The sequence below is a fragment of the Oreochromis aureus genome, linkage group 10 (assembly GCF_013358895.1).
Source record: "Oreochromis aureus strain Israel breed Guangdong linkage group 10, ZZ_aureus, whole genome shotgun sequence".
NCBI lineage: Eukaryota > Metazoa > Chordata > Actinopteri > Cichliformes > Cichlidae > Oreochromis > Oreochromis aureus.
Genome location: NC_052951.1, coordinates 33,577,988 through 33,604,306, shown reverse-complemented (window position 1 = coordinate 33,604,306; position 26,319 = coordinate 33,577,988). Strand labels below are relative to the sequence as shown.

Genomic DNA, 26,319 nt, shown 5'->3' with positions numbered 1-26,319 from the left:
TCCGCACACAAAACAGGTGGAAAAATGCAAATGTGGAAGAAAACAAGACAGGACAACAACTAAAAAAATCTGAATAAAGCCAGTGAGAGGTATATAGGAAACTGATCATATGATTTGGAACATGTGTGGCAGATTAAGCTCAGGGGAAACCAATAAGGGTGAGTCAATCAAAACTAACAGAAGAATGTGGTGAAACCAAAAGAATTTTTAAAAGAGCAGGAATTACTAAAAAAAAAACAGTCAAAATCCAAAAGCATGGCACACCCCAAAGACCTGTGGTAGCTAAAAATACAACCACAGGTCTTTTTTTGTTTTTTAACACAATAGTGTCCTTCAAAAAACCTTTAAAATCACTTTTCAAATTTGAAAATAAACATGTGTTTTTTGTCTCCTATCCAGGCTGAAATTAAACTTCTGCACTATGGAAAACCAGACTTTAGATATCCTGCTCTTAGAAGGTTTACAAGTCAGCTCAAATGCCTCCATTCCTGCTTTCGTCCTACTCCTCCTCATCTACATTCTTATCATGTTTTCCAACATTGTCCTGGTGATCCTGATCACGCTGGATAGTAGCCTCCACCAGCCCATGTACCTGCTCTTCTGTAACATGAGCATTAATGATGTATTTGGAGCCACAACAATCATTCCACGTATGCTGAGGGATATTTTTATTCCCAGCTCAGATCGGTACATCCACTATGTAGACTGTGTCATTCAGGCCTTTTGTGTTCATATTTATGCAGGTGCCTCTCACACTATACTCATGATCATGGCTTTTGATCGCTATGTGGCAATCTGCAACCCACTGCATTACGCCACCATCATGACCAACTGGATGGTGGTGAAGCTGTCGGTCTTGGCCTGGGCAGTAATCTTCGTTATGGTGACAATCCTCGTGGGCCTCAGCGTTCGCCTGTCACGCTGCAGGTGGATCATATTTAACCCTTTCTGTGACAATGCCTCTTTGTTTAAGCTCTCCTGTGAAAGCATCCTCATCAATAACATTTACGGCCTCGGCTACACCGTGCTCCTGCTGGGCTCCTCCCTTGGCAGCGTCGCTATCACCTACCTGAGGATCGCCATGGTGTGTCTGAGCAGCAAGAGCAAAACACTGAACAACCGGGCGCTCCAGACCTACACCACCCACCTGACTATGTATGTTATCATGTTTGTCTCAGGCATTGTCATGGTTCTCCTCCATCGCTTCCCACATTTGACAGACCAAAGGAAATTAGCCTCCATGATGTTCCATGTGGTTCCTCCAGCATTGAATGCTGTTATCTATGGGATGCAGATCAAAGCAGTCAGACAAAAACTGTTCATCATGTTCATGAGGAATACAGTGACTGTGACGGAAGGGAAATGAATCATATGCTCAATAAAAATAAATAAATATTTTTAAAGTACATTTTTCTGCCTTTCAGTTTTTATTTCTCAAATTCTGATTTCCTTCGTTTATTTTACTAAATACAAACATCACAGCAGTTCACCTCAGACATCTGCCGGTGTGACTGAGGCCAGGGGTTGCAGTGAGACGCTGTCAGTGGGTGTTTGAAAACTGCCATGAAGAAGTTTGTGGTGTTGCACCAGATACCTCCATGCAATTTGTTTGATCTGTAGCAAATTGACTCTGTTGTCCTAACCTAACTTTTCCTTAAACACTTACTACTTTCCTGTGAAACTGTGAAGAGTGTAATGCAAACTGGACACAAAGACTATTTGCCTTTAGCATAAAAGTTAAATGTCTTAATGTATGTTCAATCATCCAGGTAAGGAAATCCCAACATTGGAATAGGTGAGATGCATTTTCTCTAAACACCGCATCTATGTGGCTTTTAAACACCAAAAAATGCTTCACCAAAAATCGGTCCACCCTAAGGATCGTGTCCCCTGACAGAAACAGAGTAATGCAGTGTACGCTGTTAAGTGCCAGATGTTTCTTTGTTTTTGTTGTTTTTACCACAAAAGCAAAGCATCTTTAATTCACCGACAGTCACCTATAGACACCAGTCTTTGTGTCCCTCCCTTTTGTGGTACAATACTTGCTTTTTAGCAATCATGCTGCCTAGAATCAGTATTGGATCAATACTGTCAATACCAGCCTGAATTTTACTTTATCAGACTGGAAAAAGAAATCAGTGGTATTGCACATCAATGCTTTATTTCCCTCCATCTATTTTGGTGCCAAGTGAATTTCACCTTCTCCCAACTCTCCCTCCTTTTCCCACAGCAGATGCTAGTAGATGCCTCCTGTGACAGTGGGGCCTGGTTACTAGTTGTTACTAGTTGTTGCTGGTACTACTGTTCTGGCTGCTGTCAGTGCTTGTACAGCCAGAGCCCAGTGGTTCCTCAAGATGGCCCATCGCCCCGAAAGGAAAATGCATGCCAGATTATTAATTCTGTGTTTGGGGCCACAACGATAATTTCACGTAGGCTTAGTGACATATTTATTCTCAGCTCAGATCAGTGTGACCACTGTGTTGTCATTCAGGCCTTGTGTGTTCAGTTACATGCAAGTGCCTCTCACACTGTTCTCATGACACACTGTCTCTCTTCCACAGCATGTCTTTATCCTGTCTTCCTTCTCTCACCCCAACCGGTCGCAGCAGATGGCCCCGCCCCTCCCTGAGCCTGGTTCTGCCGGAGGTTTCTTCCTGTTAAAAGGGAGTTTTTCCTTCCCACTGTCGCCAAAGTGGTTGCTCATAGGGGGTCATATGATTGTTGGGTTTTTCTCTGTATCTATTATTGTAGAATCTGCTGTACAATATAAAGCGCCTTGAGGCGACTGTTGTTGTGATTTGGCGCTATATAAATAAAATTGAATTGAACTGAATGATCAAGGCTTCGACCACTGAGATACTCCACCATCAAGACCAATTGTACGTCATCATGTTTGTGTCAGGCACTGTCACCATCATACTCCATTGCTTTCCTCACATGTCTAACCAAGGGGAAGTTAGCTTCCATTAGGTTACTCCAGCAATGAATGCTGTTAATGACGAGATGCAGATCAAAGCAGTCAGGCAAAAGATGTTCATGTTTATAAGGAATAATTAAACACACTTGTGGGTAATTTTTTCAGTTTTATTTTCAGTGTTGGAATCATCCAAAGTAGGACTCTGCAGTACATATGCATTAATAAATCAGCTTTGCAGGCTGGGGCATTGTAATGAAATGGTATGAAAGCACAGTGATTGTTGCCATTGGCGTTATGTAAATAAAGTTTAAATGAACAGAATTATATTCCGTTTCCAGCATAACTTTTCTGTTGGATTGGCATCCAGACTGTGTGTTGGCACTGCTTTTGAACTGACACATCTGTCCTGTATCATTCTGTAGGGTATTTATCTTACAATATTTCAGTGTCTTTTGGTGACTGTTGTTTTCATTATATAAATAATAAACAGTACTTAAATAATAATGAATATAAAGTATAAAGTTAAATTGAATTTCATGAAGCAAAGCAGCAAGATGCCTTATAAACCTTAAAAATGACCAAATCATCACCAATCATCACGGTGTTCTCAATTAAATGAGAACATCGTCCAAAATTAGAGTATAAACCTTTGCATTTACTATTGAGTTGATGATGCTGTCTCCTCTGGTGAGTTGCCAGATATGTGAACCTATATAACAAATGAGAAGGGATATTTGCATATCTTCTTCAAGCAGTTATCTTTACTACATTTTGTTTGTACTTGCTCCAAATTTGCTGACCATGAACAAGCAAAAATACTTTTGCCACACTGCATTGGATTTCTTTTCCGAAGAAGTTCTATCATTTTTTCCACTGTTTTAGATATAAGTGTGCTGTTGGGCCCATGTTTCCTTTCTATCTGCCAAGTGAAACGGATTGGTAAGCTGGCACTCTGCGGGTTCCTAGTTGGTTTCTCTAACTTATTCTGTCCACATTGTTCACACTAGCATAGCAGGTTAGAAGCAGTCCTTGCATCAGTGCTGCTAAAAAGCTGACCCAGTTCCACTAGTTTCATCTGTTCAAAGAATGTTTTCAGACCTGTGGAGACTCAGATGTTATCTGGCAGAGTTTAATCTGGCCTTCCTCTTCTTTAGTGTAAAAAGTGGTTTGCAGCATGTTGTAACCTTCCTGTATTTCCATTTATGATGGGACATCTTGATTGCTTTGATTGTAGCAACCTCCTCAAAAGTGTTTTTGATTTGGTTAAATGTTATGTCACGTTTTCTTCCCCTTAACCATGGAAATAATTCTGCTACTCTGCATTTCATTTGTCTTCTGTGATCTTTCAGGTCATTTGGTGTTGTTGATTCAACCAGTACATTAATTATTTTTAAGATGGTACCCATTTGTTGATTTGGGCAGTCATGGCCTTTTTGCTTTCTCTCTGATTTAGTTTGCTTTTTGGCTTCCCTTTGGGGCTCATATTTAAAATGACAGTGAGAAGCTATCAAATTAAAGCTCACAGTTTGAATCAACTTCATATATTATACCTGCTTCTTTTATCATGAAATAGCAAGTTACCAGGCCTCACCTGAAACTGTGTGTCCATTTTCAAATTATTTTTCTGCCTCTAAAATGAGGGTCTGGTTATAAATGTCTGTAATTACTAAACAGTTAATGCAATACATTAGTTAAACCCCATTAATACTTAAACTCTTCACTTCAATCAAATTTTCATTGTTTGAATCAAAAACCACTGTGATGGTGTATAGAGGCAAATGTTCAAAGTTTGTCTTTGTATATGCACTGTAACTAACACGGGTGTCTAATTACTCTTCTCTCTGAACTTCTCTAAGGTCCAGTATGGAAAATGAGACTTAATCTGGATATTCTACAACTGGAGGGGTGACAGGTCAGCCCCATTTCCTCCATCCCTGCCTTCATTTTCCTCCTCACCATCTACATCTTTATCATGGTGTCCAACATCAGCCTGGTGGTGCTGATACTTAAGAAGAGGACCCTCCACCAGCCAATGTACCTGCTCTTCTGCAACACGAGTATCAGTAATGTATTCGGGGCCATGACTGTAGTCCCTCGCATACTCAAGGATGTTGTCACTGCAATGGCGCACCGCTACATTCATTATTATGAGTGTGCCATTCAGGCCTTCTGTGCCCACTTTCATGGAGGCACCTCTCACACCATGCTCATTATCATGGTGTTTGATTGTTATATGGCCATATGCAACCCGCTACAATATGCCACCATCATGACCAACAGCTATCGCTTGGTGCCTGGTCTGTGACCTTCTTCATCAGTGCGAGTCTCGTGGGCCTCAGCGTTCGCTTGTCTCGCTGTAGACGCACCATCGGCAACCCGTTCTGCAACAACGCCTCCCTGTTCAAGCTCTCATGTGAAAACGTTCTCAACAACCACGTCTATGGCCTCGTCTCCGCCGTGGCCACAATGGCCTGCTCACTGTGCAGTGTGACGATCACCTACTTGAGGATCGCCATGGTGTGTATGAGTAGGAAAAACCAGGCTCTGAACAGCAAAGCCCTGCAAACCTGTGCCACTCACTTGGCGGTGTAGATCATTCTGCTTCTGTCAGGAAACATCATATTATTCTGCATTGGTTTGAGAACCTTTTAGACAATAGGAAGCTGGCATCCATCCTGCTCCACGTGGTTCCACCTTCTTTAAACACCATTATTTACGGACTTCAGATTGAAGCTGTTAGAGAAAAAATCACTGTAATTTTTACAATGAAAAAATTATTGCATCAGGAACACTTAAATGATGGGGGGGGGTAGCTAAAAACTGATCTTTTAACTGTGTTTAACAGGCTTTGACTTATAATTTAATATATGAAATATACTATATGAAACTACTCATTCAGTTGAACTTTGTGTTGAAGTTTTCTTATGCAACGGCTAAATTGTATGCGTTTTGCTTCTCTAACTTTCCATAGGCTGTTTAATTGCATATTGTTGTTTTGACTCTTCTATACTTTAGAAATTTAGGTATTATTTTTTTCAATATGTACATTTTTCCTAACACTTTTTTAAACTCCACCCTAAAATCTCATGTGCTCCTTAGAAACATGTTTTAACCTCTGTCAGGTTACTGATGTCGGGTGAAAATAATATAACAATCATAATCTTTCCAGCAATCCATTTTTTCTTTAACTTTCACAGCACAACACATCCATTTCTCATCGATTCAGAATGGATGAATGGAAGTTCTCTCTTTCCTTATAAGAAAAAACAATGCTTTGGTTTCTTGAAAGCACCCTCAAATCACCAGTGAAACCTTTTCAAATTAATTTAATGAAAGACATATTATCACTTAATGTCCGATTAACTATTGTAAACAAGGCAAAACACAATACATCACCTGTTATCTGTATGATAAAGTGCTTGCACCCCAACTTTCACCTCTGAGATCCAGAAGAGGCACACAAGTTTACTTTAGAAACAATTATTAATCAAAGATTAAATATATTACTAAGTAAATAAGAGTCTTATGTAAAGAAACAATTCCTGTGTCATCTGTAACAAAGTTACTGGTGAACTAAGCTTCTTTTTTTGTCTTTGTTTATGCTAACATACTTAAGTACTTTGAAAACTGATCAGACATTTTTCCTTTTTAGAGGTACTTTATTGGACAAATTCACTAGTTGTGATAAAATTACTGAGTGTGGTTACACCTCTTTCTACCAAAGTATTAAACGAGTATCCTACAGTGGGTCAAGTAGGTATATATCAATGAATGTATATCATCACTTCAGCTTGTTTGTCATTATTCAGAATGTATATGCTGTTATCTGGTCACTCTTTGAGTGCATAATCTTTCAAAGTCCTCATTTTTGTATTATGCAATGAGGCCATATTACTGTTTTAAAGTGGAGGAAAGATAAGAGAAAAAAAATGAAACATTTATAAGCGTCTAAAAAAATCCAAAAGTATCAACTTTAGTGTGGCTTATTTATTTATTTATTTTTTTTTTTTTTGCAGTGCCAATGAGACACTTTCAATGAAAGCCTAAAGGTGACATTTCAGCAGCATATTTTCATATTTTTGTTCTTAGAAATTTCTAGAGTAGCTTTGCTTAATTAACTTAATTCCTAATTCAGCTTTGCTTATTTTCAGTATAAATTAATCCTTGTTTACCTCCTCCTGCTCTTCATCCTATCTTATAGTTACATGATGTAACTCTCACCGCTGTCAGCTGACTGCAGCGAACTAAATTGTGTTTTCTTAGTGCTGTCAATTTAAGTGCATAATCCTATGGAAGTTATAAATGAGCATGTTTATGCATATTTTGGTGTGTTAGAGCCCTGCAGGGCTTCAATTCAGGAGACTAAGCTTCTGTGTATTTTTAATAAATTAATTATAAGTTTATGAAATTGCATCAGTTTTTTTGTAAAAAACAAAACAAAACAGCTGACTGTACCTTTAACATAAGTTAGTGTCACACTAGTTCCCTCAACAAAGGCCACCGAGCTTTATTTACCAGATTTTAAGATTCCTGCAAAAAGAAGTTCTGTGCAAAATTAACGTTAAAGATACTTGGACATGTCTGGCAAGAATCACAAATTTCATAACAAATTCTCTGTAAAAAAAATTCTTTGTAATAATTATAATAAGTATTTATTAATTAATATTTAACTGTAAAATAATCATAAGAACACTTGGGTGTAAGCCAATCACTTCATGAATGACCCAGATAACTCATGTAGTCTCTGATAACCACTATTTAACAATATAACAGCTTCAAGATTCACAGCTTACTGCTGTACTGTCCGATGTAGCTGAAGAGAAATGTAAAAATGTTTAAAGGTTGTGTTAACATTGACTTTATTTCAAACATTAAAAGAAAGTGACTGAGACAAGGGAACCACAAGTACAAAATGTTAACAAATGAATGCAGTACTTTGTCAGTAGATTTTATATATGAGCTCATCAGTACATAAACAAATGGACATTTATTATTATTATTGGCACAATCAACAATGTAATTAAAGGATCACAGTTTCTAAATATGTTTTGTGTGAGACACTTGATCAGGACAAAGTGCTGATTTCCTTGGTGGGCAACACAGCAGCAGGTCTGAACCTGCCCAAAGTCCTTCTGATAGACTCTCGCAGCTCTTTGTTCCTCAGACTATAGATCATCGGGTTCAGGAATGGAGTCAGAGCAGAGTACAGCACAGACACAATGATCCGCACCTGAAACAGAGTCAGATGTAACGCTTAATTCATCTGTTAGTACACTAGAGGATGACATTGCTGGTCCATTAGCATGAGTGGTTTTTACCCAGGAGGCATGCTGCATGGCCCTGGGTAAAAACTGGCATGACTTTTTTTCTGGGATTTAAACCAGAAACATTATGAACGTATCCAGCTGTGTGGTGGAAGTCATATCAACGTGTTATCACAGTAATGATGCAAGTACATGTACTTTTGGTTTATCTTGTTTTATTGTATCCACAAGGTGATTTAACATATCACCTGTCTATTACAGTGTTGGGGAGGAACGGAATACATGTGTGTATTTAAAATACAAAATATGAGTAACTCTATTCCATTACAGTTACTGTTTAAATAGGTGGTAATCAGAATACAGTTACTTTGCTGAAATAAATAGAATAAACAGCAGTCATTTCCAGTTTCATATATTAGGCTATGCCTTCTACAATTTTGGTGATTAAACGCAGTTGGGTGCAGGTTTAACTCAGTTGGATAAGCATGTAGTCATTTATCGTATGGCTATGAGCAGCCGGCCCTTTTTTAAAATTTTTTTACTCAATTTCCATCTGGGATTAATAAAGTTTCTCTGATTCTGATTGCTCGAAACCCAAAAGAAAACACACAATAAGAGTCTGTAATGTAAGCGTCCTGTTAATGTTGTTGGCGTCAGTTATGCAATGGACCCAGAGCCAGCACAACAGCTAGCAGTGCACGGGCTGGAATGCATTTCTTGGAAATTTTGACACCACTTCATAAGAAGAATGGGATGGGCGAAACTTCAGTATCTTCAATGTACTATTGCTGTGTGATTTTTATTACTATTAATGAACGCTACTCGACACCGAGTTTTAGCTGAAGTTAGCTCATAGGCTGCAAACTGCTAGGCTGTTTCTAAATACTCATGTACACGAATCCGTACTTGCTTTTTCGCTTGTCCAGACTTCCCGAGAACGCAGTGTGATCGTTCCACAACTGGAACGGCACTGTACTTGATGACATCACAGCTCCGGCGTTTTTTACTACCATCCCCTCTTAATTTAACTGTCATTAATATTTGCTAAGTAAATTACACATGACATAAAAAAATATACATGATGTAGTAGATTTCTTTAAGAAAAAAAAGATAATTTGAACTAATTTGAATTGAACAAATATTTAAAATATAATCTGATCATTTTTTGAGCAGCCTTCAGGATCTCCACGTGTTAACATGCTGTTTTTAGACTGATGAATAGCATTAACAACCTGCTAGCTGCAAATAATCATGTGCAGTTCCACATAATTATTAATAGACAAAAATAAAACATATTACTGATACAGAAATATGTCTGTGAAGGTTCTCAGTCATCCAGGTCATCGTAGTCAGAACTGAAGAAGCTTCTCGGGAGAAGAAGCTTTCCAAGATCTTTAGACTGATACAGAAATAGTTTTGGGATGTGGGATTTTATATTAACATTGAAAAATCTAGTTGGTATTGGTATGGCGAGTAACCTTCAATAATTGTAATACATAAAACACACACACACACACACACACACATATATATATATATATATATATATATATATATATATATATATATATATATATATATATATATATATATATATATATATATATATATATTCTGTAATCTGTAGTGGAATACATTTTAAAAGTAACCTTCCCAACACTGGCTGCTAACTCTCCGGGCTTAGCCCTGAATGAAAACTCAAGTAGAATATATAAGTGTACCTTATTTTAAGGTAATATGTCTGTGTAGGTTCTCAGTCATCCAGGTCATGGTAGGATGACCTGGATGACTTCAAGCTTCTCAACTGAGGAAGCTTCTTAGATGAGAGGTGAAATGTCTTCAAGAAACTTAAAGAAGTCCAGTTGCTTTCTTTCCAAGTTCCTGAGACTTACTTTGAGCAAAGTCTCCAAACTCTTAATGTTACTGTTAATGTCGTTTCTTCTGACACTTTAAAAACTTTTGATGTACAGTACTGTGCAAAAGTCTTAAACCACATTTCTTTATGTTTTCCTTTAAAGTAGTCTTGACCAATAGTTCTCCAGACTTTCTGAAGGTCTTTCAAATTTCTTTTTTAGCCACTGGCTTCTTTTTTGCTCATCTCACGCTCTTATTCACACCTAAGCCTATTAAGAATCAACAAGTACCCTAACCCACTCAGGGGAGTTTACATGAAAGCCTGTCAATGAGAGTTCTGGTTCTGCTGAAGAGGAAAAGGTGGAGAATGAATGTGGTTATACCAAATATCGACAGCTCATTAGAAATGTCCAGATGCTGTTTTTGCCATAGATACTGTATTTCCATTTTGGGTTTGTTTGTTTCAGTAAATCTCTGCATGTATTTCTTGTTTTCCTACCAAAAATAGAAATAAATGAGGGGTGGCTCAAGACCTTTACAGAGTATTGCACTGAGACATTATAGAGAAAGTAAAGCAAAGTTTGTACCTCTGGTGAAAAGTTTCCCACTCGGTAGGAAATGTATACAAATGAGGCTGCCGCATAAGAGATGGACACCACAGTCAGGTGGGCAGCACATGTTCTGAACGCCTTCAGCCTCTGAGCAACAACCATCCTGGATATGGAAACACCAATCAAGATGTAGGAGGAGAGTATGAGGATACCTGTGGTCAGCAGCGCCACCATTGCAAAAGAGAGAGACACAATGTTATCCAAAGAGGTGTCACCACACACAAGCCGCCTTACAGAAGATGGGTCGCACCAGGCATGTTTCACCACATTTGGGCCACAGTAAGGCCTCTCAAAGGCAATCACAGTAGCAGGAAGTGTGCAAACTGCACCAAATCCCCAGGCTCCTGCAACAAGTAGCAGTCGGACAGGCCGGGTCATGATGCTGTTGTATTGCAGAGGGGTGCAGATCGCCACGTAGCGATCGTATGCCATGACTGTGAGAATGGCACGGCCGGTAACAGATAATTGAATGAAGAAGTACATCTGGAGGAAGCAGCCCAGGACAGAGATGGTTAAGATATCTGTCAGTAAGCCAGATAGCATGTTGGGGATGGTGGTAGTGGTGTAGACCATGTCCACAAAGGAGAGGTTGCAGAGGAAGAAGTACAGTGGAGAGTTGAGCTTTGGATCCGTCAGTGCCTGCAGCAGGAAAGACATAGATGGTAATTGTCACATCCTCACCTTTATATCTTTATTAGACTAAGACAATATTGATTAAACTGTTCTCTGTACCACATAGATGATGATGCTGTTTCCTCCCAGGATCATGATGTAAATCAGCAACAGGATGGAAAAAAGGATTATCTTTTTCTCATCGAGGTTTGTGAGGCCCTGGATGATAAAGAACGTGACACCACCGAGTTCCAAGGTCCCGTTAGCAGAACTAGATCTGTGATTGGTTGACAAAGGCGGGAAATCTGAAGGAAAAAAGAGCCCATCAGTGTTCATCAGAGGGGTCCAAGTCCAAAAGGTGCATTGTTTGTGCTGCTGATATGATGCCAACTTAGTTGCACCCACTGGCCAGTAAAGTTGCACTGAGCATTTTTTCTATTGCCCTCAAATTTTGAAAGACGTGTCATTGCTTGTATGATAGCAACATGCCAATTAGAAAGTAACAATGCCCTAAACCACACTGTGTTTTATTCTGTTTCACCATAATGGGACCATTAACAGACTGATCATCATGTTGAATTTAATAAGACTTAAAACTATGGAGTGAGACCAAAACTCATCAAGTATGTACTAAGCTCATAAAAAAACTTAATGTTAAGGTTGTTTCCTAGAGACTTCAAAACCAGATTTTCAACCAGAGGAGCGGTCTTCTGCTGACATGTAGTAAAAAAAATGCAGGTGTAGGGCACTTCTGCATTGGCTTTCCTTTTCAGAATCAGAATCCATGACCATCTTTTACATGGATATTTATATATTATATTTATATTTAGGCAGACAATATTTTTAAAAGCCACTTTTCGTTCTGCTGGCATAACATCAAATCTGGAAGGTGGACCCATCACAGTACAGTTTGTACTACTAGTACACCTCTGCGACACTGAGACAGACATGAGACATCGCCATTTCGACATAATTTTTTAGTCCCACTAATCTCTGGCAGGAAGCTGCAGTCCATCAGTACCAGTTTCTTTCCCCATGCATCTGGACTATTTCACAAACTTAGCAAAGCCTAAAAACCCCGAACCTCATAATCTCTCTTTTTCTCAGTGGAGTGAGTGATATGTTATGTGCGATATTGGTATGAATATTACATTTTTCATAGCTAAATATTCATGTTTTTTGAATTTTTATGCGACTGTTTGTAACACGATAGCAAGACAAATTCCTTGTTTGTGCAAAAACGAACAATAAATGTAATTCTGAGTCTGTTTACTGTTGAGATGCTTTAAAATCATGCACAGTGAAGTTTTTCAGACTGGCCAAATAATTCAAAATTCCTCTAGTCATATAAAAACATGTTTCCAAATATAAATAAACAAAGAATGCAAATCATTTAACCACTTGAGATTCAAGCATCAAAACCTAATGGTTTTCTTCAGTCTTCAATCAAAGAGTACTTTTTGGTTCCTAATGGATGCCAATCAGAGTGAATATTTCTTTGATTCTGGATTGCCAAGATTTCTTATCTTATGAATACAGCTATGGTTAGATGATGACTTAAACGTATGATAGTTTGAGCTATGTTTAGCAAAAACATTATCATTGTGGTTGTAATTACATTTTATACAGCACTTCAAAATCAGTATACTCACAGATATGACTCACAGATATTATATTATTCAACTGTACCAGGACATTAGGTAAAGGGGCCGTCTGCGTTTCTTGGTGTTTCACTGCGTCTCTCTGCCTAACATTCTCCGTGTCATCCCTGCCTGTCACGCTATGTGTTCCCGTGCCTTTTGTCTCCTCATGGTTCAAGGTGTTTAGCATTTTGTTTTTCAGTTCAAGTTTGCATGAGGTTAGTTTTCCCGGTCTAGGTTTTGGTAGCTCCCTGTTCATTATTTCCTGTTTTTGTCACTGTGCCACCACTGTAAATAAAACGCTCACTCGCATCACAGCCTTCGCCTGCATTGGGGTCCTTCCTTCACAAACACCACACGACTGCTGTAGCAGCTGTGATAAGTAGGAAATAGTCAAAAATAAATGAACATAAATTTGTAAGTAATGCATTTTGGCAGGGAATGCATTTTGTGCCAAAACCACATATTTTTGCAGAAAAAGCAGGGAGGTTTTACCACCAGCTGTGACAAGCTTTATAATTTTACTGAGATCACTTTTTTAAAAACCTAACTGAGTGGTTTCAAATGACTAACCTTAATCAAATGACGAATACACCATCTTTCTAAATTGTTAATCTAGAAATAATCTAACCTTTTTAATTAACAAGAGTGGACTGAAGAAAAATTGTGCTCAAGGACACAATATACTGTTGTGAAATGTGGGCCAGCAACAGGAATCAGTAGATTAGTAGTCATGAGTAAATCATGAACTGCTATGAGACCAGGCTGGGGTTTTTTGTGAGAACATCAAGATTTGTGCCATTTCCAGCTGTATTAAAACGATTCCTGTAAAAATAAGTTACTTGCGATCACACTGACAAGCATACCTAAACAATCACTTAACCTCCTTGAAAGTAACCAGCATTTCTATTGTAAAAATCTAATTTAATCTAAAATCTAAAGGTATCAGAATTATTAAATCACTTAAACTAACAACTCACTCAAACTTGAGTAACATGAAGTCCCTATAGCAAAGTAAAAGAGTACCACTTATTTTTAAGTTAAATTTACTTTAAGAACCTTAGTTCAGCACATTTTAAATAAACCCAAAGAAATGTCAGTATGACTGTACCAAAAACCAAATTGTACTTCAGTTTTTGCCGTATTACTGTGGCTGATAAACAGGTACTATAACTTCAAATAATACTGTAGGTTTGGTTAAAATAATTCATTGTAATCAAATAATGACATTACTGAAAAGAAACACCACAGACACTAATAATGCAGTTGTTACGTATATTTTTGAGTTGTCTGTTCTTTGATTTCTTGGATTCCAGCTATGGTTGTTATTTAAAGAAAGAGAAAATGTGTTGTTTAGATTGGGGTTAGGGTCCAAAGTTAGAACTGTAAAAGCACCAACAACAATAACAGACTCAGTTTTAAATAAATTTTACCAAACAAAACAAACACTTTACCACCTTAAAGTGTTTCTGTGTTATATAAATAGTAGATTATAAAGTTTTGACTGGACATCAGCAATTAGTTGGTGGAAAAGTAAAGACAATAAAGTAAAGATACACACCTCTGGGACTTTGGGCTGGAATATCAAATGTCCAAAGCTCCATCTCTTCTCACCAGACAGACAGACGGACGGATGGGACAACAGGTGAACAGTAAAGAAAAAATTTGCTTGATAAATGACACTAAGTGAAGAAAAATTTGACGTGTGGATGAAAACATTAAAAGGCTGCAGAACACAAATGAACCTCCTCCAGATTTAAAGGTCGCTTTACAAAACATGTGAGAAGGTATCACTGGCTTACCTGGATCTCTAAACAGGACACAAGTCCACTGCTCCACATTCTGCCTTTTCAAGAAAAAACAACTATCCAATGAGTGACCAGAGAACTTTAATTAGGCCGAGTTACATCAGAGCATCAGAATAAAAAATGTAACACACAAGAACACAAAGAATACCAAAGGGACTTGTTTTTAGGTACCTTTGTGGGTTTAAATGCAAAAAGCACAGAAATATAATTGTCCCTGGAGGAATGGTAAGAAACACCTGCTTCAAAACACTTGCTTAACCTTCTCATTATAGAAATTGTTGCTTTAATTGTGTGTGTGTGTGTGTGTGTGTGTGTGTGTGTGTGTGTTTGAGTATTCTCACTTTACAGGGCAATTTTAGGGAAATTATTTTTTTAATTTTTTCTTCACCTCAGCTCAGGGCTGAAATGGCCACCTGTACTAGATTGCCACAGTAATCAAAGCTGACCAAAAGTCTTGACAGGCATAAACAACCTTACAGCCACAGCTCTATCCACACAAACCCCCCCTCCAAAAAACCCCACAAACAATTATTTAAATGAACATAAAAAAGGAAACAACTCCCTTTTAACAGGAAGAAACCTCTGGCAGAACCAGGCTCTGGGAGGGAACCCATCCGTCCATTTTCCTCTGCTTATCCTGGAGGCTGGAGGGCTCGAGCCTTCCCAGCTGTCATAGGGTGAGAGGACTAAGACAGAGGTGGGACAGACAATCATATGCACTAACATTCACAATTCATACTTATTGGCAATTTAGAATCATCAAGTAACCTCACATGTCTTGGACTGTGGGAGGAAGTCAGAGTAGAAAAATAATCCTTTAATTGTCCCGCAGGAGGAAATTTGGGTGTAACAGCAGCCAGAAAGACACATATACAAACAAACAGTACACAGAACAGAAACATACACAATTTTTACAAATTTATATCAATGACAATGGTTACCAAAAACAGAGTACTGTACAGATAAGAGGCAAACTCTGGTTATAGTGCGAATCGGTTGATAAAATAGTGCAAGTTACAGCACTGATGTAAACATCTATGATTGTTGGGAGCAGTTCTGATTGTACAGTCTGACAGCTGCAGGGAGGAAGGACCTGCGGAAACGCTCCTTCATGCATCTAGGATGCAGCAGTCTGTCACTGAAGGAGCTCTGCAGTTCAGCAACATTTCCATGCATGGGGTGGGAGACTCTGTCCATCAGAGATGTTATTTTGGCCAGAGTCCTTCTGTCTCCCACCACCTGCACTGGGTCCAGGGTGCATCCCAGAACAGAGCTGGCCTTCCTGATGAGTTTATCCAACCTCTTCCTCTCAGCTGCCGATAAACTGCTGCTCCAACATACAACACTGTAAAAAATGACAGATGCCACCACAGAGTCATAGAAGGTCTTTAAAAGCGCTCCCTGTACTCCAAATGACCTCAGCTGCCTCAGCAGGTAGAGTCTGCTCTGACCCTTCCTGTAAAGAGCATCAGTGTTGTGGCTCCAGTCCAGTTTATTATTCAGGTGAACACCCAGGTACCTATAAGAGTCCACTATCTCAATGTCCACTCCCTGGATGTTCACCGGTGTCAGTGTGGTGGTTCTGGTGGCACCAGTCCATAAAGTCCAGAGTCCACTGTCTGTACTCTGAGTCGTCCTCACCTGTGATGAGGCCGACTATGGCAGAGTCGTCAGAGAACTTCTGTAGGTGGCAGCGTGGGGAGTTGATGGAGAAGTCTGCAGTGTAGAGGGTGAAGAGGAACGGTGCCAGCACAGTTCCCTGTGGGGCCCCCGTCCCTGTATCCTCACATACTGTGGGCATCCTGTGAGGTAGTCCAGTATCCACTGGGACATGTGGTGGTCCTGTTGCAGCTGCTTCCATCTTCCTCCTGTAGTTTTCCTTCCCTTGCCTTATCTTCCATTTCAGCTTCTTCTGGACAACTCTCAGCTCCTGTCTGTCTCCAGATCTAAAGACTCTCTTCTTCTCCTTGAGGAGAGCCTTAATTTCAGGATTTATCCATGGCTTGTTGTTAGAAAAACACCGTACCTTTATGCTGGGTACGGTGTTGTCCATACAGAAGTTCATGTAATCCGTAATGCAGTCTGTGATGCTGTTGAGGTCATCCTCCAAAGGGCTGCAGAGGTTGTCCCACACAGTAGAACGGAAACAGTCCCTCAGGGCCTCTTCAGTCTCTGCTGACCATTTCCTACTGTGCGTTTCACTACTGGTTCTCTGTGTACTAGAGGTTTATACACAGGCTGGAGATGAACCAGATTGTGATCTGAGCCCCCCAGGGGAGGGAGAGGTGAGGAGCTGTATGCCTCCTTGGTGTTGGCATACAATAAGTCCAATGTTTTATTGTCTCTGGTGTGGCAGGTAACATACTGGGTGAAGGTGGGGAGAGTGGAGGACAGGGAGCTGCTGCAGCGCTAGCAGAGGGCGGGACATACACAGCTATCATAATAACGCGTGTAAACTCTCGCGGTAGATAGTACGGTCTCATGCTAACCGCTAGCAGCTCAATGTCCTTACAGCATAGCGTCTCTTTGATAGATAAATGCCCAGAGTTACACCATCTATCCTTCACAAACACAGCCAGACCCCCTCCTCTCTTCTTACCACTCTCCGCTGTTCTCTCGCCCGCATCAGATGAAAACCATCCATGTTTACGTGTGAGTCTGGAGTTAGCACAGTTAGCCACGACTCAGTGAACCACATCACGCTGCATTCCTCTGATATCGGGTTAGAGCCGCCAGTTCATCCACTTTTTTGGGGAGCGATCTCATGTTCCCCATAATAACAGATGGAAACGCTGGCCGGTACCTCCTAACTTTACTGCGACGCCCGATCCCGGCCCGACTGCCACGTCTCTTCCTCCTCACCTCGCGGGGGATGTTGGCTCGTTCAGCGGTAGGCAAGGCAGCGGAGGCCCGAGGGCTAACAGCTGATCTCTGCTGTAAACAATGGGAGGTCGGACCTCCACGCGCTCTCTGGACACAAAAGCTGGAAAAAATGTGATAAAAAAACACGATTGTCCATAAAATTCTGAGCTCCATTGTGGAGTCGTACAGTCCTCAATAAAAAAACACAAGAACAAGAAAAAAAGAGAAAAAAAGGACTTGGTCAGGTCAGAGCTGCTGATACTGGCTGCAAGCTCGGAGCAGCAGTGGAAGATAGTACCTGGAGAGAACCCACGCAAACACAATTATGCTAATGTAGCCGGTCTGGCCTTAAACTCCGTTTGCCGTTAGTTCTCTGCGTTGTGTTGTGCAAATAATCAGAGGAGTCAACTCTCTCTTTGCCAGCTGGGGCAGATTTATTCTCCCAGAACTGTTTAAAATAAAAATAAAACAGTACAGCGACTTCACTTTACTAGACTTCTGCATGAACACCTTCAAGGGAGAGAGAAGGATAGCGGACCACATGAGAAGTCACCTGCACGCTCCTATGCTCTCATCTGAGGATGGCTAACTAGCATGTTACAATAAAGTGCTGTACTCGACAGAGAAACAATAATTCACACTGAAACATCGAACAAAACTGTGAGACAAAATGTACAAAGGGAACAAGCAGCGTTTGAATTACTTTTAGTTACTTTAACTGTGTTTATTCACTCTGTAACTGAGAACACTAGCATACGCTCACCTCTCCTCAGCGGGACCTCTAGGCCACTGAGGAAAATAGCGCGCAGCTACAGGAAGTGACTTCGTGGGAAGTCAAAGGTCACACAAACAAAATAAAAGCTCCCAAAATATAAATACAGAAAATAAACATATATATAAATAAACACATATACATAACCAATACTGACAATCCAAAATAACACTGCAGGATGGATCTTTGGTGAAATATAAATTATTTTTTAATACACCCGTTACACTAACACCACACAGAAAGGCCCTGGCCAGTTGGTGGACATAGGACATTGTTGCTGCGAGGAAACACTGCTAGCCACTGAGCTGTCATTCTATACTTAAAAAAAAGTAGGAAAGCTATGGTTACAAGGTTTGATTTTAAAGTTTTCTTTACATTTTTGTCAACAACAACGTTGATATTTGTAAATTAAAAACATTTACATGTATTTATTGAAGTCCAAGCAACTAACCATTTTTGCTAGATTATGTCACATCATTTTAAAAAGAATAAATTTAGCAAGTGTTAAGTTGATGAATTTCATGCAAATCGTAAATGATTTGATTACATATACCATGGAAACATCAAATTACTTTGTTCAAATTATAAGTTAGACTCATGTAAATGTAATAACCTGCCAATTTCATTTTTTTGAGTGCAGTAGCTTCAAAAAGTTACAAATGCCGCCTCTGCCAAATGCTTTCAGTCACCCTGATGACACGTTATGCATGCTAGGCCTGCATCTTATCTTAATGACCTTGTAGTACCATATCACCCTATTAGAGCACTTCGCTCTCACACTGCAGGCCTACTTGTTGTTCCTAGAGTATTTAAAAGTAGAATGGGAGGCAGAGCCTTCAGTTTTCAGGCCCCTCTTCTGTGGAACCAGCTTCCAGTTTGGATTCAGGAGGCAGACACTATCTCTACTTTCAAGATTAGGCTTCAAACTTTCCTTTTTGCTAAAGCATATAGCTAGGGCTGGACCAGGTGACCCTGAATCCTCCCTTAGTTATGCTGCAATAGACGTGAGCTGCGGGGATTCCCATGATGCATTGAGTTTTTCCTTTCCAGTCACCTTTCTCACTCAGTATGTGTTAATAGACCTCTCTGCATCGAATCATATCTGTTATTAATCTCTGTCTCTCTTCCCCAGCATGTCTTTATCCTGTCTTCCTTCTCTCACCAACCGGTCGCAGCAGATGGCCCCGCCCCTCCCTGAGCCTGGTTCTGCTGGAGGTTTCTTCCTGTTAAAAGGGAGTTTTTCCTTCCCACTGTCACCAAAGTGCTTGCTCATAGGGGGTCATATGATTGTTGGGTTTTCTCTGTATTTATTATTGTGCGATCTATTGTACAATATAAAGCACCTTGAGCCAACTGTTGTTATGATTTGGTGATGTATAAATATGTCAGAAGAAAAATTGTGTATATGTGATCAGCTCCATGAAATGTATTCCTTCATTTATCATTAAGCACATGTCTACGTGACTTTTCACCTAGTAACTTGTGTGCAGCTACTAACCGCTTCCTGTTTTCAGAGAACATTTAGATGTAGAGAAGACAAACCTCAGCTCTTTTACAAGAACATACAGATGTAGAAAAGGGAAAAACCCGCTGCTCTGAGTGACGTTGTTATCTTTGTATCTCACACACACACACACACACACACACACACACACACACACACACACACACACACACACACACACACAATCTTGTATAAATAAAGGACGCAGACAGTCATGAGGCGCAGGTCGTGTGTCCATGACTGCCCTCGCAAGTGAAAGAATCTGCAGTGTTTGTGTTTTCTAACTCAGGGGTCTTAGCTGAAGAAAGACCAGGGTGATTCAACGAAATCCCCTGTCAAAATACAATTGAATTGAATTAAACCCTCCTCCTTCAAGACCTGATGCAGCTCAATGCAAGATAGTGATCAGTTCAGCTCAGCTCTTCACCTTAGTGTCCACCACATATCCCATGATCCCATAATATTGTTGCAAAAATAATCATCAACCTGCAACCTAGGGTGTAGTGGTGCCTGTTAGGTTTTTGTATTGTTGATTGTCATTTATGCTTAGAAATATTTACTCATATATGCTTAGAAGTATATAATCATTTGTAGATTGAAAGAATGTCTCATCCTAGGAGGTCTGTAACAACTCTGTGTAGCATGAAGAGGGGAGTGCGTTCACTCCTCTTCAGAGTGTTCTGGCATAGATCACACACCTCCTAGGAGAGGTCGTATCTTCTCTTGCTGATATATGGTATAGCAAACACACGTATATCTGTTTGAGTCTAAGAGCCTTTTGTTCAGATGTACCGTTAGACTCCTGGCACCAGCTTTGGGGAGTCTTCACAGGGTCACATTTTGACCCCACACATATACACACATACACACACACACACACACACACACACACACAAGGTATTCTTTGTTCACATGTATACCTATAAGATGTCATATGTTAATGAACCTATGCATATTCATGTAACCACAATAAAAGAGCAGTGTTACGGGGGAGCGGATGAGAGCAACTGGGGTCAAGCGAAGGAACGGCGCCTGTCCAGTTCTCTCCCGTGCACGTGAAACATTAAGAATGTTGCCTACTCGTGTCTTGCTTGCTGTGTAATCACATTGCCTTCAACGTTCCAGCGAATAGGTTTAAGCTACAAACCTATCAGTGCCAACATGTTTATGTTCAAACATTGTGTTCGTTATGGACAAACAGAAGTCCAGTAATAATAATATTAATAACAAGAATAACAAGAATAATAATAATGATAACAAGAAGAAAATAATAATAAATGAACACTGCTCAGATTCAGATCAGGCAGGCCCTTCCTCCCTTTACACCCCTCAAGGTCTCACTGTCATTGCCCACATGAATCACATAGTAAAATGACACAAGTCAGGACCTTCTCTTCTAATGGTGGGTTTAAAAAATCAGTTTTCTGATTCAAATCAATTAGTTTGAATAATGCAATATCGGATTATTAAATCCTGAATCAATTTTTAAATATAAATGTATTTTGTCAGAAACGTCAGGTTAAAACTTACAAAACTGTTTCAACAACCACCAAACAGCTGATTCCAGAAGAAGATGTAAACATAAAGCACGGCTCGTTCACTTGACAGCATGTACAAAGACACGGCGCCAGTGCTGAAAAGCCGACATCTCACAGATTCTGAAACGGCAGGTTTTGTCACTCTCTGACCAAAATTCACTGAACCAACAGAAAAAGAAGATTAAAACTATGCTTCATGTTTGAAAAAGATTGTCATGAATTCCCTGTTACTTTTGCTTTTACTTCCTGCACAGTCTCTCTCTCCACTCAGAGACCAGTTTATACCATCAAAAATCTGTTTTCTGTATTATTTGCTTGCTTATTACGCACCAGTCTACCGGTGTGTAGTTGATTTTTGTTTTTGTTTTCAAAAATGACCTCCGACAAGAAAGCCTAATTTCCACTGTTCAATACTAAAGAAATTTCAGCTTTTACAAATTCTGCCAAAATGCAAAATGCTTAGCTCTGTCTCTATTAAAACCTTTGTAACTCTGCTTTACTTCAGCAGCTTCAGGTAATGTTTATCTTTACAAATGATTTTTTTCTGTTTTTGTTCTACTGCAGAATATTTTTAAGGTGGTTATCTGCTATAAAAGAACAGACCAGGAAAATCTCCTTCATGTTTTATCCTCAGTTAATTTGACATAAAGGCATCTGCTGTTATGCTTTCACCTCTGATGAAGTCGCACAAGTGTCAGCTTTCTTTTTATAGATATATATAAAAATATGGATTTGTACTGATAAATGATCAGAATTATAATATTTCTGACTGTCTGAGTCAAAACTGGATCAAATCGAATCAAATCACCAGGTTGGGGCCTCGATAACCCTCTCCCATGCAGGGTAAACTTGTCATGTTTACGCTGTGTGGCATAAAAACACAGCAGTCCAAAGCCAAGCAGTTCAGCGGACTGACCTGGAGGTCAGCAGCACTGGAGTTCAACACACAGTTCAGGAGGCAAACCAAGGAGCCAACGGCTGTGATGGAGATGGAGCAGTTCTGGGGACTGACCTCATGAAAAGCGGCAGCAACAACACAATTCAGGAGGCCGGTCATGGGGGCGAAGATCCTTGGTCAACAGATCTAGAGGGCAATGGCGGTGATCAAGGCTTTGGAACCAGAAGAAGGAGATGAAGGAATCAAAGGGCTTTGGTAGGCTTGGATGGTGGCTGTTGTCGGTGTGGCTTGGTGGATGGATGTAGACGTGCAGGTTGCACTGGAAGGGGATGTGACTGAACGCTCTTGGGTGGCTTGGCAGACGGTCGGCGTGCAGTACCAGACAAGGCAGGACAAGATGAGACAGGCCAGATGCCGCGTAGCAGTTGCAGGTGGTTGAGCAGGTAGTTGGTAGTAGTAGATGGATTCTCCAGAGCATCCGACGGGAACAGGTGGCTGAGTCTCCAGCAGAGACAGACAGCCTGGAGTGACCCTGACCTCAGTTCTGACAACATCCAAAATGGAATTATCATCTTCCACGATGCAGGGAGACTTACATCTTTATATCTTTATTCTTTTTCTGGCAGTCTGTTGCAGATTTTCTGCGGCGCTTGGGATCATTGCTGTGTTTGGGACCCAGTTTGGTCCAAGCTTGAGCTGTGGTAAAGATCGCCTCACATTTGACTCTAGAAATGTTTGGTATACAGAAAAGTTCATGATGAACTTTCCGATCACAAGGTGCCCAGGTCCTGTGGCTGCAAAGCAAGTGCAAACGATTGATCATCCCTCCACTACCATGCTGACACTTGGTGTGAGGCATTTGTGCTGATATGTAGAATTTGGCTTTACTTAAACAAGGCAAATAAATCCAATTTGCTATGTGTACTTAATACAAAAAATATTTATACTATGTGAAAAAGTATTGACAGTGAATTGTAAAGAAACGACTTTTCCCCCCCAGATAATTGTATACACTTACACTGTATTCCCAGTAAAAATATATGTGAAATACAAGGAAGGAAAAAAGCTGCAACTAGTGTTGTGTTTGGTAAGAAAACATACTATCACCAGGCTCAAAACTCTATTATAAATTGCATTGAAAATGTGGACTGTCATGTCTTTAATTGGAGAAGCAGATTTTTGTATAAGATAAGATAAGATAACCTTTATTAGTCCCACACGTGGGAAATTTGTTTTGTCACAGCAGGAAGTGGACAGTGCAAAAGTTATGAAGCAAAAATTAGAATAAAATAAAATAAGAATAAATACAGTACACAACTGTACAGAATAGAATAAAATAAAATACTATATACAGTAGAATAAAATAGAATAAAATATACAATAAGATAAAAATAGAATACAAATGCTATATACAACTGAGTAAAAATACAACGATGCCAGAAAAGATTATTGCACATTAGTCTTATTGCACATGTGTGGATGTGTGTGTTTGATCAGTTAAAGTCTTTGTTGTGGAGTCTGACAGCAGTGGGGAGGAAAGACCTGTGAAATCTCTCCGTCCCACACCGTGGGTGCCGCAGTCTCCCACTGAAGGAGCTGCTCAGTGCTGTCACAGTCTCATGCATGGGGTGGGAGATGTTGTCCAACAGGGATGACAGCTTAGCCACCATTCTCCTGTCACTCACCACCTCCACTGGGTCCAGAGGGCATCCTAGAACAGAGCTGGCCCTGCGGATCAGCCTGTTCAGTCTCTTCCTGTCCCCAGCAGAGATGCTGCTGTCCCAGCAGACCACACCATAAAAGATGGTTGAGGCCACCACAGAGTCATAGAAGGTCTTCAGGAGTGGGCCCTCCACTCCAAACGACCTGATTCTCCGCAGCAGGTACAGCCTGCTCTGCCCTTTCCTGTAGAGGGCGTCTGAGTTATGAGTCCAGTCCAGTTTGTTGTTCAGATGAACATAGAATAGAATAGAATAGCATGCCTTTATTGTCACTATACAGTTGTACAATGAGATACAGAGCATCTCCTACTCAGTGTAAACATGCTGGGGGGGGGGTACAGTTCTGCAGCGCTATATACATATGGACAGTATTAACATATGGAAGAAGATGTGTATAAAATGTACAATTTACAAGCCGTAAGTAATATGTAATAAATAGTGTTATGTATGTACAGTTGAGTTATTGCACATGGAATTGGTAGTGGTATAAATATAAACATCAAGGTACCTGTAGCTGTATATCAGTCACTCATATAACAGCAGCCTTCATTATTAACAAACAGTGTTAAAAGGCTATCATTGAAAATGATAAAGACAACAGGAAACATGTAAAAGCAGGTGGAGGCTGTAGCTTAGGTCAAATTTTTGCAAGTCATGTTATTCTCATCTGTACTTTTAATATCAGTAATGTATTGTAATAACACCATGTCAGTGACACTGGGTTTTTGTTACACACTTTAATACTCTCTAGGTCTAGGTTTGCTCAATGTTACTTTCATTTTTTTTTTTTTCATAAAATCACTGAATATTTGACACAAATCACGTTGAAAAAAAGTAACCACAAGGGTTTGCCTTTGAAAATAGTGTTGCATTTCTACAGTACTGGTAATAAATTATTCTTAATTATCTTGGTGTCATGTGCAAATAAAACTTATTTTAATGGCACAGTTTTCTTCTGTAGTAACTTTGCAAATAATTTTTGCATCTCTTTGGACTGCACACCATAAATAATGGGGTTGAAGCTTCCAGGGATGATGTGAAACAAAATGGAACAAAGTTTCCTGTAATCTGAGTACTGTGGAAAGCGATGCAACATAATGACAATCATTCCACTCAACAGCATAATCATGTAAACAACCAGGTGGGTGCTGCAGGTCTTCAATGCTTTACTGTTCAAAGACTTGTTCTTACTGGTTAGACAGACAATTGTTATTCTAGCATATGTGAGAACAGTGCTGCCTATAGAACCTGTAAACAGAACCACAGTGAAGGTGAGCCCATAGACATTGTTAATGAACACATTCTCACAGGAAAGCTTAAAAAGAGAGGCATTGTCACAGTAAGGGTTTGTAATCAAAGTCCTGCATCGACTCAGTCGTACAGTCAGTCCGAGCAGAATCCCGACCAAAACAAAGGCCACTCCCCAGGCAAAAACCGTCAGCTTGATCACCATTTTGTTGGTCATTATGGAAGCATATCGCAGAGGATTACAGATGGCCACATATCTGTCAAAAGCCATAATCATGAGCACAGTGTGACTCGTGGCACCAAACATATGTGTGGTAAAAGCTTGCACCACACATTCATAATAACTGATAAAGCGTTCAGATGGAGGCTTCAACATGTCTACCAACAATCGAGGTACCATGATAGAATTTCCAAGAATATCATTAAAAGGCAGGTTGCAAAAAAGCAGATACATAGGCTGGTGAAGGTTCTTGTCCATGAAAACTAAAACAGCAATGCTCATATTTGCTACCATTATAAACAGGTAGAAGAACAGCAGGAGAAGAAACAAAGCATATGTGGACTCCACTGAAATATTCAACCATTCCAGCTGGAGTGTGAGGGTGTTGTAGGTGTAGTTCTCCATCATCATGAAAGAACGAAATGGTAATTACGCCGATCAAGTTTGTGGTAGAAAAACGTGTTTTGATTTCAGTTTTAAATGAGAACTACCTACTCTGAGTCTTTCCTATTGTCTGCGCTTTCTTCTTTCTGGTAGTTCACAACTGGTAATGCCTACACAGAATGCGCTCTGTTGCAGTGTTATATGGGCATTATCTCAACCATGCAAACACTTAGCTTAAGCAATGTATGATGTCATACAATGAAGACAACAACAACTGTCAACAATCTGGGGAATAAAATTTGTGGGCAATGAAGTAATGTTTGTCTGCTCAAGTTTCACTTCCCACTGGTAGCACTTAGTGTCTAATTTTAAACACTACAAAAGGAAATTGCACATTGTTACTCAAAAAATTAAATTTGGCAAAGCTGCAGTGAAGATATGGGAAAAATCAATCTTATCAAGACAG

At 39.9% G+C, this 26,319-nt stretch overlaps 3 protein-coding genes and 1 pseudogene across 3 annotated transcripts; 2 read left to right on the top strand and 2 right to left on the bottom strand.

Moving 5' to 3' along the window:
• Positions 1 to 421: 421 nt before the first annotated feature.
• On the top strand, positions 422 to 1,366 carry LOC116309206 (olfactory receptor 52D1-like). Its single transcript, XM_031725755.2, has one exon. It carries the CDS (start codon positions 422 to 424, stop codon positions 1,364 to 1,366), a length of 945 nt encoding a protein of 314 aa, XP_031581615.2.
• Positions 1,367 to 3,589: 2,223 nt separating this feature from the next.
• Positions 3,590 to 6,057, top strand: LOC116309216 (annotated as a pseudogene).
• Positions 6,058 to 7,982: 1,925 nt separating this feature from the next.
• Positions 7,983 to 22,439, bottom strand: or6at1 (odorant receptor, family 6, subfamily AT, member 1). Its single transcript, XM_039618185.1, has 7 exons — positions 22,299 to 22,439; positions 17,510 to 17,676; positions 16,733 to 16,925; positions 15,480 to 15,489; positions 11,379 to 11,563; positions 10,623 to 11,285; positions 7,983 to 8,147 (listed from the first exon to the last, which is right to left on the bottom strand). Exons 1-7 carry the CDS (start codon positions 22,437 to 22,439, stop codon positions 7,983 to 7,985), a joined length of 1,524 nt encoding a protein of 507 aa, XP_039474119.1.
• Positions 22,440 to 24,932: 2,493 nt separating this feature from the next.
• Positions 24,933 to 25,877, bottom strand: LOC116309177 (olfactory receptor 146-like). Its single transcript, XM_031725725.2, has one exon. The coding sequence runs from the start codon at positions 25,875 to 25,877 to the stop codon at positions 24,933 to 24,935; it is 945 nt and encodes a 314-aa protein (XP_031581585.2).
• Positions 25,878 to 26,319: the final 442 nt, after the last annotated feature.